Source organism: Vulpes vulpes, chromosome X (assembly GCF_048418805.1).
Source record: "Vulpes vulpes isolate BD-2025 chromosome X, VulVul3, whole genome shotgun sequence".
Classification (NCBI taxonomy): domain Eukaryota; kingdom Metazoa; phylum Chordata; class Mammalia; order Carnivora; family Canidae; genus Vulpes; species Vulpes vulpes.
Genome location: NC_132796.1, coordinates 61,652,982 through 61,669,054, shown reverse-complemented (window position 1 = coordinate 61,669,054; position 16,073 = coordinate 61,652,982). Strand labels below are relative to the sequence as shown.

Genomic DNA, 16,073 nt, shown 5'->3' with positions numbered 1-16,073 from the left:
TTAAAATCAATCAATTAACATATAATGCATTTAGTTTAGAGGTAGACTTTAGTGATTCATCAGTTGCATTTAACACCCAGTGCTCATTACATCAAGTGCCCTCCTTAATGTTCATCACTCCTTCACCCCACCCCCCACCTTTCTTCTAGCAATCCCCAGTTTGTGTCCTATATTTAGGAGTCTCTTATGGTTTGTCTCCTTTTTGATCATAAAGGGAATACATGTTCGTTATAGAAAATATAAGAAAAAACAGTGAAAAAACTTGAAATAATCCCACTTCTCAGTAATGACTATTCTTAAAATTGGAGTGGGTTGAATATTTTCCAGTGTTTTCTCTTTATATATACAGGTATGTGTGTGTGTTCACATACACATGCTTCTTCAAAAAATGGAAATGTACTGTATTTATAGTTTTATATCATGTATTCAAAATTATTTTTATCATTTTTCTCTTATTACAGCAAGCAATACAAGTTCATTGTAAAAATATTTAAATATAAGTAAGCAACTTGAAAAAAGAAGTATCAAAATAAAATTAGACAAAAGGAAGAAAAAATGAATTCCTGTAATTCCATCCAGGAATAATAATGTCTGTTTTAGTATAAATAATGTCAGTCTTTTCTTTGTCTATGAAAATGTACACTTTTTTTTTCCTTTTATAAAATTAAGATCACAGGGGCACCTGGGTGGCTTGGTTAAATGTCCAACTCTTGGTTTTGGCTCAGGTTGTGATCTCAGGATCATGATATCAAGCCCCACGTTGGACTCTGTGCTCAGCATGGAGTCTGCTTGAGATTCTCTCTCTCTCTCCCTCTACCCTTCCCCCATTGGCACTCACTCTCTAAAAAAAGAAATCAAATTAAATTAAATCACAGTGTACCTACGTAGTAGGATTTGTCACCTTCACTTGTTCACTTTCCAATAGATAATGATATTTTCCTTATTATAAACTATTCTTGTCCTTCAATTTTATAGTATTTACTGTAGGAACAGGTCCTAAATGATTTCTCCAATTCTCCATTGTGAAGCATATAGGCTGCTTCCATGTTTTTCCAATTATACAGTACAGTAGTGGCCATCCTTGTATTTACACCTATCCACACTTCCTAGAATGCAGTGTTAGAAATACAATTGCTCATCAAAGCATATATGATGTGAATTTATCATCTTCGGGTTTTTATTTTTTCATTTTAAATATTTTATTTATTTATTTGACAAAAAGCAAGAAAGCACAAGCAGGGGGAGTAGCAGGAGGAGAGAGAGAAGCAGGCTCCCCACTGAGCAGGGAGCCCAATGTGGGATTCAATCCAGGACCCTGGAATCATGACCTGAGGAGAAGGCAGATGCTTAATCGACTGAGCCACTAATGCACACCCATTTGCGTCTTTTTAAAATAGAGAAATTATTTAAGTGATCTTGTGAAAAACATTCTCAATAAAGTTTTGAGGAATGAAAAATGAAATCATAGCCTTTTTATTTTTTCTATAGAAGAGTCCAGTGAAGTTCCAAATGACGCAAGGGCTCATAAGGAAGAGGACCACCATGCAGTATCTGCAGATAATGTGGTATGTACATATTGAAATTCTTTCCTCATGATGGATTTCAAGGATATGTTTCCAGTTGGTAATAATATCAGTGTTACCATAATTAAATCCTGCTCCATTTCACAAACCAAAACAAAGCTGTCACCAATGAATTTATATATCTTTGAGGGCTTAAGAAATGAAATTTAAATATTTGAGGGTTTAAGAAATGAAATTTAAAGCACTGTCATTTGTGCCTCAAATTTTTATGACTGAAGAGATTTGAAAATATAAAAATTTAATGCTTACTACATATAGACATTTTTTACATATGTTATTCTTCTTTAACACATTTAGCAAAGAGCAGATTTCTTTCATTTAACAGATGGAGAAATTATGACTGAGGTTAGCCTGCAATCATGAAAGAAGCCTTTGTTAGTTCTAAGATTGTATCCAAGGATTCCTGATTCAGAGTTCTCTGTTTAGACCATATCTATCTCTACTATGTTTGGAGCCTTTCCTCTTTCTAGTTGAATTAGATTCTCTTAGTCTTCTTTAAAACTGCACTAATGGAGGAAAGACAATATTCAAAGACTGAATAACAGGCAGAGACAGACTGTATGTGGATTAAACTTGGATTTGTGAAAATGTAAACATTATTAGTATACATAAATGTTCTCCAAGCAGCATGTTTTTATTTTAGCAGCATGTTTATATCCTGACTCCATTAAGTAATACAGAAATCAAGATAGTATTAAAATCAAACATAAAAGCAAGGGCCATTTTGTTTTGTTTTGTTTTGTTTTCTTCTAAATCAATGATTTTTGCTTGATTGCAATCTTTTTTTTTTCTAAAAGATTTTATTTATCCATGAGGGTCACAGGAGAGACAGAGACATAGGTAGAGGGAGAAGCAGGCTCCCTGTGGGGAGCCTGATGTGGGACTCGATCCCAGGACCCTGGGATCATGACCTGAGCCAAAGGCAGACACTCAACCACTGAGCCACCCAGCTACCTCTTGATTGCAATCTTTTTAAAAAAAATAGTACCTGTAATGGATTTTTCTGTTACAAAATGAGTGTAACTTCATCTGGCTTCCATTACAAACAACATTATATGACATTATAATTCTGCCACATATCCTTACTAGAAATTGAACACATAAAATACAGTTTTGCTCTTTTTTGTTAAACATCAACAGTATATAACAGTATTTTCCACATGCAGGATATAGTTTAGGATTACATTTTATTGATTTCAGTCCTAATTTAAATTGATGTTTGACTCTACTAACACAACTCAGTAGGCATATAGGAAAACAAACTTTTATTTTGATGCAATGTTTTCATTGGAAAGCTGGTAATAATTATTTTCCACAATTGATTGTGTTAATATTCTTAAATTCCATGAAGTAATAATCTCCTCTGTTCTAGGTTCGGGTCACACTAAATAAGTTATATACTATTATTTACAAATTAAAACTTTTTCCCACAAAAAAACCCAAACAAACAAACAAAAAAAACCACACTTTTTTTCCCCCATAGACACATGCTCACATTTAATCTGAATTTCTCTGCACTGGATCTCCCTCAGCAGACATTTGGAAATAATAAATGAAATAATGACATAGAATGACCCAAATCACTTAGCACCTCCTAATTTTTGAAAAAAAAAAAACAATTATTTTTTAGAGACAGAACTTTAAACCTTCAAAGCCTCATCTCTGTCTGCAACTTTTGAATACCCCCAAATATTCATAGATGGCAAATCACAAAAACATATTAAGACTTATTTACATGCACAAATCTATAGAGTGGCCTTTGGTGTTTTCTTCCCGGGGATACTTATCTCCTTTTCCCAAGAACTGATCCAAATAAAGAACCTAAATTTTTTTTTTAGAAAGTATACCAGGTCTTGTGAAAACTGACATGATTAAACCCCAAGTTTATAGTGATTTCAATAAAAACCAAAACATTAGATTCATGTCCAGTCATCAGTAGAAAGCAATTTCTTTGCAACTATCCTCTTGACTCAGAAACCTGCAAGTCACACACCCTGTTATGGTTACATATCCTCAGAGGCCATGTATTAAGCATGATCATTCCACATATGTTTGGGACTTTTAAAAATTGTTATTCACATTCCAATGAATTAATATTCAGTATAATATTACTTTCATGTGTACAATGTAATGATTCAACACTTCCACACAACACTGGTGCTCAAATATTTAGAGTTTATTTTGGTTTTGGTTTTTCCTTAAAAAAAAAATATTCCATGATTAGAGAACTTTCCTTGCCCCCATGGTTACAGTATAGTGGTCATTCTTCACATAAGCAGTAGGCTATTTTATTCACTCTTTTGACAGATGTTTAATTAGTACCTACTGTGTACAAAATACTGTACAAACTATGTTGCACCTTAATTCTAAAGCTAATGGCAGTTTAGCATCCCTCTTTCTCTCTCTCCTTACTTACTGTACAGTGAAGGAAGAAAACACCAAGTTATTTTTATTAATATATCATAAATATTTGGTTTCAATTGTGTAGCCCATAATGGAGTACATTAAATAAGTGACTTAAAAAAATCCCTGGGGATGCCTGGGTGGCTCAGTGATTGGGCATCTGCCTTCAGCTCAGGTCGTGATCCCAGGATCTGGGATCGAGTCCCACATTGGGTTCCCTGCGAGGAGCCTGCTTCTCTCTCTGCCTATGTCTCTTCCTCTCTCTCAGTCTGTGTCTCTCATGAATAAATAAATTTTTAAATCCCTGTATTTGACTTTGGAATGCATGTCACATGTTGATATTTTACATTAGAAGTTGTAAATAAGTGTATAGTAATTTAAAAAAAAAACTTGCAACAAAGTAGGTATGGTTAGCATTAAATAGATTACTTTTACACGAAATGTGTTTCCTATCACTGGAAGGCACTACTTAAGCAGAATTCAAATGCCTATTTTTTTTCAAAAATATTATGGAAGAAATTTTTCTATTTTAAATAGTATTTTAATAGTTTTCTATTTACTAAGCAGCCACAAATTAAAGGTAGAGAAAGATGGCTCAGACACACACTGGGTATAACACTGAAGAGCCATTCAGAGCTTATTCTGGATAACCTAGACTAGATAACCCCATCATTAAAACTAAACATTAAATGTTTATGTTCTATACATTGTTGAGTATAGTGATGATGATCAGATAGGTACTTATGAAAATTTCTCAACTTGTGTTACAGAAAATAGAAATTATTGATGATGAAGAAAGTGACATGATAAGTAATTCTGAAGTTGAACAAGTGAATTCTCTCTTGGATTATAAGGTGAAAATAATTTCAAATTCTGAATTCATTAAGAGAAAGCTCTAAATGAGACAGACTTTTATGGTGCCTATGTACTAACTTATTTCACTTTCCCTTTTATTTGATAAGTTAAACTGGGACTCCCCATTGTCTTTCTCAGGCACTTGATTTCAGTCAGCATGCTGGACACTTTAATCAAATCTGGCTGGTTTACTGATTATGGTTTTAAGCAAAGAGCTTGCTGAGTGAAAGTAGGTATTTATAGTGTATATCAAGGTGAGGCAGGGCATAATTGTGGTTAATGTGAAATTTATGACAGTGACTATAAAGCTAAAGTTTATTTTTAAATAGTGGCAATGGGGAGATTTTTTTCCAGTGATCCTTGTTAATTTTCTCTTGAATTGCAACTTCTGAAAAACATTTTTAGGAAACCTCTTTTACATTTTAAAAACAATTCCCCAGGGGGCAGAGCAAGATGGTGGAGGAGTAGGGTCCCCAAGTCACCTGTCCCCACCAACTTACCTAGATAATTTTCAAATCATCCTGAAAACCTACAAATTCGACCTGAGATTTAAAGAGAGAACAGCTGGAACGCTACAGAGAGAAGAGTTTGCACTTCTAACAAGGTAGGAAGACGGAAAAAAAATAAAATATAAAAGAATCAAGTGGAAGAGGGACCCCCGTGAGGAGCCGGGCTAAGGCCGGGTGGCGAAAGCCTCCAGGACAGGAAAGCTTAGTCCCGGAGAAGCAGGAACTTTAAACATCCACACGAGGGGGATTCCTGGGTAGCTCAGTGGTTGAGCACCTGCCTTTGGCCCAGGGCATGATCTTGGACTCCCGGAATCGAGTCTTATATCCGGCTCCCTGTGTGAAACCTGCTTCTCTCTCTCTCTCTCTCTCTCTCTCTCTCTGCCTCTCATGAATAAATAAATAAAGTATTTTTAAAAATCTGCACCAGATTCTTCCCAGACAGAAAGACGCTTAGCAGGGAAACCTGGCAGAACCAAAGGAGGGGCAGTGGAGCATCCCAGGGTCACTAAGAGGAAGTGCACCCAGGGGAGAGTACTCCACAGACTGTGGGCCAAGCTCTGTAAAGGGCTGGAGCACACGCCCGGCAGGGCCTCGTAAGAAGCTCGGGCGGTGGCTCCCGGCGGAGGGGTCTGCGCCTGGCTGCCTTCGGAAACCGTAGCACTAGGAGTGCAATTCCAGCAGCACAGGCCCCAGATTCCAGGGCACCGGGCAGGCACAGCCCAGGATCCTGCATTCCCCCAAGACAGAGACGGGAAGGACACAGGACACTGAGGACTCCCCTGCCGCTGGGTGGCCCCAAGCTGTGAAGGTCAGCACTCCCCACCCCCGGAGCATCCAGGCCAGTGCAGACTGGGAGACTGTGGTAGTTACTGCAGGAGCTGACTCCAGACGTGGAGAGCTGACCATCGCCAGTGTTCTTGTTCCTCCTTCTGTCACCCTGTGCCTGGGAGGAGCGGGGCAGCCAGGGAAGAGAAACCTCATGGGGTAAACAGCAGCCACTGAGCCATGGACCTGACAGGGGGTGGAGCAGCTCCCCCAGTTGCACACACCTGAGAATCATCATAGCAGGCCCCTCCCCCAGAAGACCAGCTGGAAGGACAGGGGAAGAGCAAGTTCTTGACCGAAAGAGCAAGTTCTTGCTACAAAGCTCCAAGGGAAGTCTAGGGATTTATAGTATATAGACCCAGAGGATACCCCTCCTTTTTTTTTCTTTTTTTTTCCTTTTTCCAGTACAACTCATTTTTAGCCACTCTGCACTGAGCAAAATTATTAGAAAGAAGAACTCACCACAAAACAAAGAATCAGAAACAGCACTCTATGCCACAGTTACAGAATTTGGATTCCAATTCGATGTCAGAAAACCAATTCAGAAGCACAATTATATAACAACTGGTGAATCTGGAAAAAAAAAAAGCATAAAGGATTCAAGAGACTTCATGACTGAAGAATTTAGATCTAATCAGGCAGAAATTAAAAATCAATTAAATGAAATGCAATCCAAACTGGAAGTCCTAACGACGAGAGATAATGAGGTACAAGAACCAGTGAGTGACATAGAAGACAAGTTGATGGCAAGGAAGGAAGCTGAGTTAAAAAGAGAAAAACAATTAAAAGACCATGAGGAAAGGTTAAGGGAAATAAATGACAGCCTCAGAAAGAAAAATCTACATTTGATTGGGGTTCCAGAGAGGACCAGAAAGCATATTTGAACAAATCATAGCTGAGAACTTCCCTAACTGGGGGAGGGAAACAGGCATTCACATCCAGGAGATAGAGAGATCCCCCGCAAAAATTAAGAAAAACCTTTCAACACCTCGACATTTAATTGTGAAAATTGCAAATTCCAAAAATAAAGAGAAAAATCCTTAAAGCAGTGAGAGACAAGAGATTCTTAATATATGGGGAGAAATATCAGATTAAGAGGATACCTCTCCACAGAGACCTGGCTGGCCAGAAAGGTCTGGCATGATATACTCAGGGTACTAAATGAGAAGAACATGGAGCCAAGAATACTTTATCCAGCAAGGCTCTCATTCAGAATAGAAGGAGAGATAAAGAGCTTCCACGATAGGCAGAAATTGAAAGAATATGTCACCACCAAACCAGCTCTGCAAAATATATTAAGGGGAACTCTGCAAAAGAAAGAGGAAGCCCAAAGAAATAAGCCACAAAAGCAAGGACTGAATAGGTATTACGATGACACTAAATTCATATCTTTCAAAAGTAACTCTGAATGTCAATGGGCTTAAAGATCCCATCAAAAGACACAGAGTTGCAGCATGGATAAAAAAAGCCAGACCCATCTATTTGCTATCTACAAGAGACTCATTTTAAACAAAAGGACATGTAGAGCCTGAAAATAAAAGGTTGGAGAACCATTTACCATTCAAATGGCCCTCAAAAGAAAGCAGGGGTAGCCATCCTTATATCAGATAAACTAAAGTTTATCCTGAAGACTGTAGTAAGAGATGAAGAGGGACACTATATCATACTTAAAGGATCTAGCCAACAAGAGGAACTAACAATCATCAATATTTATGCCCCAAATGTGGGAGCTGCCAAGTATATCAATCAATTAATAACCAAAGTAAAGACATCCTTAAATAATAATACACTTATACTTGGTGACTTGAATGTAGCGCTTTCTACAATCGACAGGTTTTCTAAGCACAACATCTCCAAAGAAATAAGAGCTTTAAATGATACACTGGACCAGATGGATTTCACAGATATTTACAGAACTTTACATCCAAACGCAATGGAATACACGTTCTTCTCAAGTGCACATGGAACTTTCTCCAGAATAGACCACATACTGGGTCACAAATCAGATCTTAACAGATACCAAAAGATTAGGATCGTCCCCTGCATATTTTCAGACCATAATGCTTTGAAACTTGAACTCAATCACAAGAAGAAATTTGGAAGCAATTCAAACAAATGGAGGTTAAAGAGCATCCTGCTAAAAGAAGAAAGGGTCAGCCCGGACATTAGAGAAAAATTAAAAATATTCATGGAAACTAATGAGAATGAAGATTCAAAATCTTTGGGATACAGCCAAAGCAGTCCTGAGAAGGAAATACATCACAATATAAGCATCCCTCAAAAAAATGGAAAAAAACCTCAAATACACAAGCTAACCTTGCACCTAAAGGAACTGGAGAAAAACACCAAGTAAAACCTACATGGAGCAGAAGAAGAGACTTCATAAAGATTCCAACAGAACTTAATGAAATAGAGACCAGAAGAACTGTAGAACATATCAATAAAATAAGGAGTTGGTTCTTTGATAGGACTAATAAGATAGATAAACCATTAGCCAGCCATATTAAAAACAAGAGAGAAAAGACTAATTAATAGAATCAAGAATGAAAAAAGGACAGATCAACACAGATAACAAGGAAATACAAACAATTTAAAAAACTTATTATGAGCAGCTATACGCCAATAAATTAGGCAATCTAGAAGACATGAACACATTTATGAAAAACCACAAAGTACCTAAACTGGAACAGGAAGAAAAAAAAAAACCTGAACAGGCCAATAATCAGGGAGGAAATTGAAGCACTCATCAAAAACTTCCCAAAACAGAAAAGTCACAGGCCAGATGGCTTCACAGGGGAATTCTATCAAAGGTTTAAAGAAGCAATACCTATTCTACTAAAGGAGTTCCAAAAGATAGAATTGGATGGATTTCTTCCAAACTCGTTTAATGAGGCCAGCATCATCTTAGTTTTAAAACCAGACAAAGACCCTACCAAAAAGGAAAATTATAGGCCAATAACCCTGATGAACACAGATGCAAAAATTCCCAACAAGATGCTAGCCAATAGGATCCAATAGTACATTAAGAAGATTATTCACCATTCCCAAGTGAGATTTATCCCTGGGATGTAAGGCTGGTTCAACACACTTAAAGCAATCATTGTCATGGATCATTTCAACAAGAGAAAAAAACAAGAAACAAATGATCCTCTCAATAGATGCAGATAAAGCATTTGACAAAATACAGCATCCATTCCTGATCAAAACTCTTCAGAGTGTAGGGATACAGGGAACATTCCTCAGCATCTTAAAGTTCATCTATGAAAAGTCCACAGCCAATATAATTCTCAATGGGGAAACACTGGGAGCCTTTCCCCTAAGATCAGTAATAAGACAGGGATGTCCACTCTCACCACTGCTCTTCAACATAGTACTAGAAGTCTTAGCCTCAGCAATCATGCAACAAAAAGAAAGAAAAGGCATTCAAATTGGCAAAGAAGTCAACCTCTTCCTCTTTGCAGATGACATGATATCGTATGTAGAAAACCCAGAAGACTCCCCCCCAAGATTGCTAGAACTCATACAGAAATTCAGCAGTGTGGCAGAATACAAAATCAATGCCCAGAAGTCAGTGGCATTTCTATACACTAACAATGAGACTGAAGAAATAAATTAAGGAGTCAATCCCATTGACAATTTCACCCAAAAGCATAAGATACCTAGGAATAAGCCTAACCAAAGAGGTAAAGGATCTATACCCTAAAAACTACAGAACACTTCTGAAAGAAATCGAGGAAGACACAAATAGATGGAAAAGTATTCCATGCTCATGAATTGGAAGAATTACTATTGTGAAGATGCCAGTGCTACCCAGGGAAATTTACCCATTTAATGCAGTTGCTACCAAAATACCATGGACTTTCTTCAGAGAGTTGGAACAAATCATCTTAAGATTTGTGTGGAATCAGAAAAGACCCCGAATAGCCAGGGGAATATTGAAAAATAAAACCAGAGCTGGGGGCATCACAATGCCAGATTTCAGGTTGTACTACAAAACTGTAATCATCAAGGCAGTGTGGTACTGGCACAGAAACAGACTATAGATCAATGGAAAGAATATAGAATCAAGAAATGGGCCCTCAATTCTTTGGTCAACTAATATTCGACAAAGCAGGAAAGACTATCCACAATAAATGATGCTGGGAATTGGATAGTCAAGTGCAGAAGAATGAAACTAGACCATTCTCTTACATGATACACAAAGGTTAACTAATTTAATTAGAAAAGACAATAGTTTTCATTTTCTCAAAAATCTTTTTAGTTTTACTATAATTGAAGGTTATGTCATTCAACAATTTTTTTCCTAAATGTTTATAACATGTCAGACTTTATAATATTGAATATTGTAAATACAGAGGGAAATTTTCTTTTGAAATTTATTTGGGGGATGCCTGGATGGCTCAGCAGTTGGACGCCTGCCTTTGGCTCAGGTCGTGATCCTGGGATCCGGGATTGAGTCCCACATCGGGCTCCCTGCCAGGAGCCTGGTTCTCCCTCTGCCTATGTCTCTCCTCTCTCCTTCTCTCTGTGTCTCTTATGAATAAATAAATAAATCTTTTTAAAAAGAAATTTATTTGATACATGCTCAAAGACCACAGTATAATCCTGTATTTTAACTGTATTTTCCACTAATAAAATTATAAGATTGTTGTTTCTGAACTACAAGATATCATCCTGATCTCTCCTCATTGGTCATAAAATATTTCTAAATGCCCATTTCAGGTTTAAATGGGCTCTTTACCACTTGACACAGGGTATGGAAACTATAGAGGGGAGGACGGGATTGCACAGCTGTTAATTATCCATTTAGCAATCTGAAAGAGGTCAAATGGGTTAGGCTCAGAACAAAGATACTTTCCAGAACCTCATCTTTCTGGAGTAACACTTGAGAAGGTTTGGAGCTAAAGACGATAGTGGGGTAGAGTGTCCAATTCAGGCATGCTAATTAACATTTTTATTGAACTCTACAGTTCGTATAATAATCCTGTGTTTTCCACTGTGGTAAATGCTGTGGGAAAAAGGAGTTCTTAACTATAAAATGTTTTTGACAACATATCACACACTACATAAATTTCTTTCCCTTAACTCTAAAAAATTAGCACCTATATAGAAATATATTTTTTCATAAGCATTATAAATAATACTTCACCTCATCTGTGAATTGTACTGCCTTAATTCTAAAGTAAGGACAACTTAGTAAAAGAAAGAAGGTGGCAGACTAGGAGACTCCAGAGCTCCTATTCCCACAGACACACCTAGGCAACGCTATATCTATGCAACTAACTCTGAAAACAGCATGAACATTAGCAGAAGAGACATTCCATAGCTTGTCTTAGAGAGAAAGCCACGTTAAAAAGGGTAAGATGAACAGAGATGCAGTTGGGAACCAAACCCCTTGTGTGACTAAACACAAACAAGAGGGATATCACAACTATGGGGATTTGGGAGACTCAGACCCCACACAGGGCACTGTTGGTACTGGAGACACACTGAGAAGACAAGTCCCTCATAATGTCTGACTTTACAAACTAGCAGCCTTTAACTCTGAAGCTTTAAAAGTCAGTAAACTTAATGCCAGAAAAGCTGGAATTGATAGGAAAAGAGCCAGAATATTCATAATATAAATGGACCCAAGACACAGCACAGAAGCAGCAGTTTGAAAAGTGGCTGGGTTTTCCATGAAATAGATTTACTGACTAATCTTAGAACATGTCCTGGAAAGACAAGGGTATCTAAATTTCTACAAGAATGAACGTACAAGCTGACACATATTTCTTTCCCTCCACCAGTGTAAATGGCCAGAGGCTTACAAGAGCCATTTCTAATACTCTCCATCTTCCTTGCCAGAGCCAAGTGCTTCAACCTGGAAAACCCCTGTGGACCAACCACACCCAATATACCTGCCACACAATTTCCAAAGTTGTTTTTTTTTCTTTATTTTTTTAAATTTGTTTTTATTGAGGTTTGATCTCCCACCTTATAGTATAACACCCAGTGCTCATCCCATCAAGTGCCCTCTTCAGTGCCCATCACCCAGTTACCCCAACCCCCAGCCCACCTCGCGTTCCACAACCCTTTGTTCATTTCCCAGAGTTAGGAGTCTCTCATGGTTTGTCTCACTCTCGAATTTTTTCCCACTCAGTTCTCATCCATTCCCTTATAATCCCATTCACTATTTCTTCTATTCCCCGTATGACTGAAACCATATGATGATTGTCTTTTGATTGACTGACATCACTCAGTATAATACCCTTCAGTTCTATCCACGTTGAAACAAGTGGTGCATATTCATCCTTTCTGATTACTAATATTCCATTGTGTGTGTGTGTGTGTGTATATATATATATATATATATATATATATATATATATGCCATATATGCCACATCTTCTTTATCCATTCATCTGTCGAAGTACATCTTAGCTCCTTCCACAGTTTGGCTATTGTAGACATTGCTGCTATAAACATTGGGGCACAGGTGTCCTGGCATTTCACTACATCTATATCTTTGGGGTAAATACCAAGAAGTGCAGCTGCTGGGTCATAGGGTAGCTCCATTTTTAACTCCTTGAGGAACCTCCTAACTGTTTTCCAGAGTGCCTGTACCAGTTTGCATTCCCATCAAAAGTGCAAGAGAGTTTCCCCCTTTTCAAAATCCTTTCCAACATTTGTTGCTTTCTGTCTTGTTAAATTTCACCATTCTCATTGGTGTCAGGTGGTGTCTCATTGTGGTTTTGATTTGTATTTCCCTGATGGCCAGTGATGTGGAGCATTTTTTCATGTGCTTGTTGGCCATGTCTATGTCTTCTTTGGTGAAATTTCTGTTAATGTCTTCTGCCCATTTCATGATTGGATTTTTGGTTTCTTGCAAGTTGAGTTTAATAACTCCTTTATAGATCTTGATTACTAGCCCTTTATCTGATGTCATTTGCAAATATCTTCTCCCAATATGTAGGTTGTCTTTGAGTTTTCTTGACTATTTCTTTTGCTGTGCAGAATATCTTTACCCTGAAAAAGTCCCAATAGTTCATTTTTTGCTTTTTTTCCTTTGCCTTTCTAGATGTATCTTGCAAGAAGTTGCTGTGGTCAAGTTCAAAAAGGGTTTTGCCTGTGTTCTTCTCTAGGATTTTAATGGATTCTTGTTTAATATTTAGATCTTTCATCCATTTTGAGTTTATCATTGTATGGTGTAAGAGAATGGTCCAGGTCAATTCTTCTGCACATGGCTGTCTAATTTTCCCAACACGATTAATTGAATAGAGTGTCTTTTTCCAGGGGATATTAGTTGACCATAGAGTTGAGGGCCCATTTCTGGGTTCTCTATTCTGTTCCATTGATCTATGTCTCTGCTTTTGTGCCACCACCATCCTGTCTAGATGATCACAGCTTTGTAATACAGCTTGAAATTTTGCATTGTGATGGCCCTGGCATTGGTTTTCTTTTTAAATATTGCCCTGGTATTCGGGGTCTTTTCTGATTCCATATAAATCTTAAGATTATTGATTCCAACTCATTGAAAAAAGTCCATGGTATTTTGATAGGGATTGTATTGAACGTGTAAATTGCCCTGGGTAACATTGACATTTTCACAATATTAATTATTCCAATCCATGAGCATGGAATGTTTTTCTAACACTTTGTGCCTTCCTCAATTTCATTCAGAAGTGTTCTGTAGTTTTTAGGGTATAGATCCTTTATCTTTTTGGTTAGGTTTATTCCTAGGTATTTTATGCTTTGGGGTGAAATTGTGAATGGGATTGATTCTTAATTTCTCTTTCTTCAGTCTCATTTTTAGTGTATAGAAATTCCACTGATATCTGTGCATGGATTTTGTATCCTGCTGCATTGCTGAATTGCTGTATGAGTTCTAGCAATCTTTGGGTGGAGTCTTTGGGTTTTCTATGTACAGTGTCATGTCATCTGCGAAGAGGGAGAGTTTGACTACTTCTTTGCCAATTTGAATGCCTTTTATTTCCTTTTGTTGTCTGATTGCCAGGACGAGGACTTCTAGTACCATGTTGAATAACAGTTGTGAGAGTGGACATCTCTCTCGTATTCTTGATCTTAGGAGAGAGGCTCACAGCTTTTCCCCATTGAGAATGATATTCTCTGTGGGATTTTCATATATGGCTTTTAAGATATTGAGGAACGTTCCCTCTATCCCTACACTCTGAAGAGTTTTGATCAGGAATGGATGCTGTATTTTGTCAAATTCTTTTTCTGCAACTATTGAGAGGATCATATCATTCTTTTTTTTCCTCCTGTTGATGTGATCTATCAGTTTGTTTTAAAAGTGTTGAACCTCCTTTGCATCCGGGGGATAAATCCCACCTTTTCATGATGAATAATCTTCTTAATATACTGTTGTATCCTATTGGGTAGTACCTTATTGAGAATTTTTGCATCTGATTTCATCAAGGCTTTTCGTCTATAATTCTCCTTTCTTGTGGGGTCTTTGTCTGGTTTAGGAATCAAGGCAATGCTGGCTTTCATAAAACGGTTTCAAAGTAGTCCATCCCTTTCTATTCTTTGGAACAGCTTTAGTAGAACAGACATTATCTCTTCTTTAAACGTTTGAGAGAATTCCCCTGGGAAGCTATCTGGCCCTGGACTTTTGTGTCTTGGGAGGTTTTTGATGACTGCTTCAATTTCCTCGCTGATTACTGGCCTGTTCAGATTTTCTATTTCTTCCTGTTCCAGTTTAGGTAATTTGTGGCTTTCCAGAAATGCATTCATTCTTCCAGATTGCCTAATCCGTTGGCATATAGCTGCTCATAATATGTTTTTAAAACTGTATTTCCTTGGTATTGATTGTGATATCTCCTCTTTCATTCATGATTTATCAATTTGAGTCCTTTCTCTTTTATTTTTAATAAGGCTGGCTAATGGTTTATCTATCTTCTTAATTATTTCAAAGAACCAGCTCCTGATTTTGTTGATCTGTTGTACAGTACTTCTAGTCTCCATTTCATTGAGTTCTGCTCGAATCTTTATCATCTCTCTTCTTATGCTTAGTATAGGTTTTACTTTATGTCCTTTATCCAATTCCTCCTTTTTGTGAGATTAGCTTGTGTATTTCAGTTTTTTTCCAATATATTGAGATAGGCTTGTGTTGCGATGCATTTCCCTCTTTGGATTGCTTTTGCTATATCCCAAAGACTTTGATTGGTTATATTTTCATTTTCTTTAGTTTCCATGAATCTTTTTCATTTTTCTCTAATTTCCTATTTGGCCCATTCATATTTTAGTAGCATGCTCTTTAACCTCCATGTATTTGAGTCTCTTCCAAATTTCTTCCTGTGTTTGAGTTCTAGTTTCAAAGCATTGTGGTCTGAAAATATGCAGGGGACAATCCCAGTCTTTTGGTATCAGTTAAGACCTGAGTTGTGACCCAGTATGTGGTCTATTCTGGAGAAAGTTCCATGTGCACTTGAGAAGAATGTTATTCAATGGCGTTTCGATGCAAAGTTCTATACATATCTGTGAAATCCATCTGGTCCAGTGTATCACTTAAAGTCCTTCTTTCTTTGGTCATGTTGTGCTTAGGAAATTTGTCATTTGCAGAAAGTCCTGTGTTGAAGTCTCCTGCAACTTTTTAATTTTGGACTGATTAGATCTCAATTCTGCAGTAATGATGTTTCTAGAGTCCTTTATGTTTTTTCCAGAGCCACCAGTAGCATTATAATTATTCCTCTGAATTGACTTTCTGACATTGTATTGAAATCCAAATTCTATAACCCTGTGGCAGAGTGCTCCTTCTGGTTCTTTCTTCTGTGGTGAATTCTTCCCTCTAGTCATTTAGTCCAGTGCCGAGTGTCTTTATGAGTGGGCTGTGTCAAAAATATCAACCACAACATAATTAAAATACACCCTTTATGATTCTGAAGAGGTAAGAGAC

At 37.4% G+C, this 16,073-nt stretch overlaps 1 protein-coding gene across 2 annotated transcripts in view; it reads left to right on the top strand.

Annotated features, from left to right (window-relative positions):
- HDX (highly divergent homeobox) overlaps positions 1-16,073 on the top strand; it is a 213,849-nt gene that overhangs the window by 182,477 nt on the left and 15,299 nt on the right. For both annotated transcript variants that reach the window (XM_026016767.2, XM_072744989.1), the window contains exons 7-8: positions 1,489-1,565; positions 4,757-4,840. In XM_026016767.2, the coding sequence (XP_025872552.1) occupies positions 1,489-1,565; positions 4,757-4,840 (161 nt within the window). The remainder of the gene's footprint in view (positions 1-1,488; positions 1,566-4,756; positions 4,841-16,073) is intronic.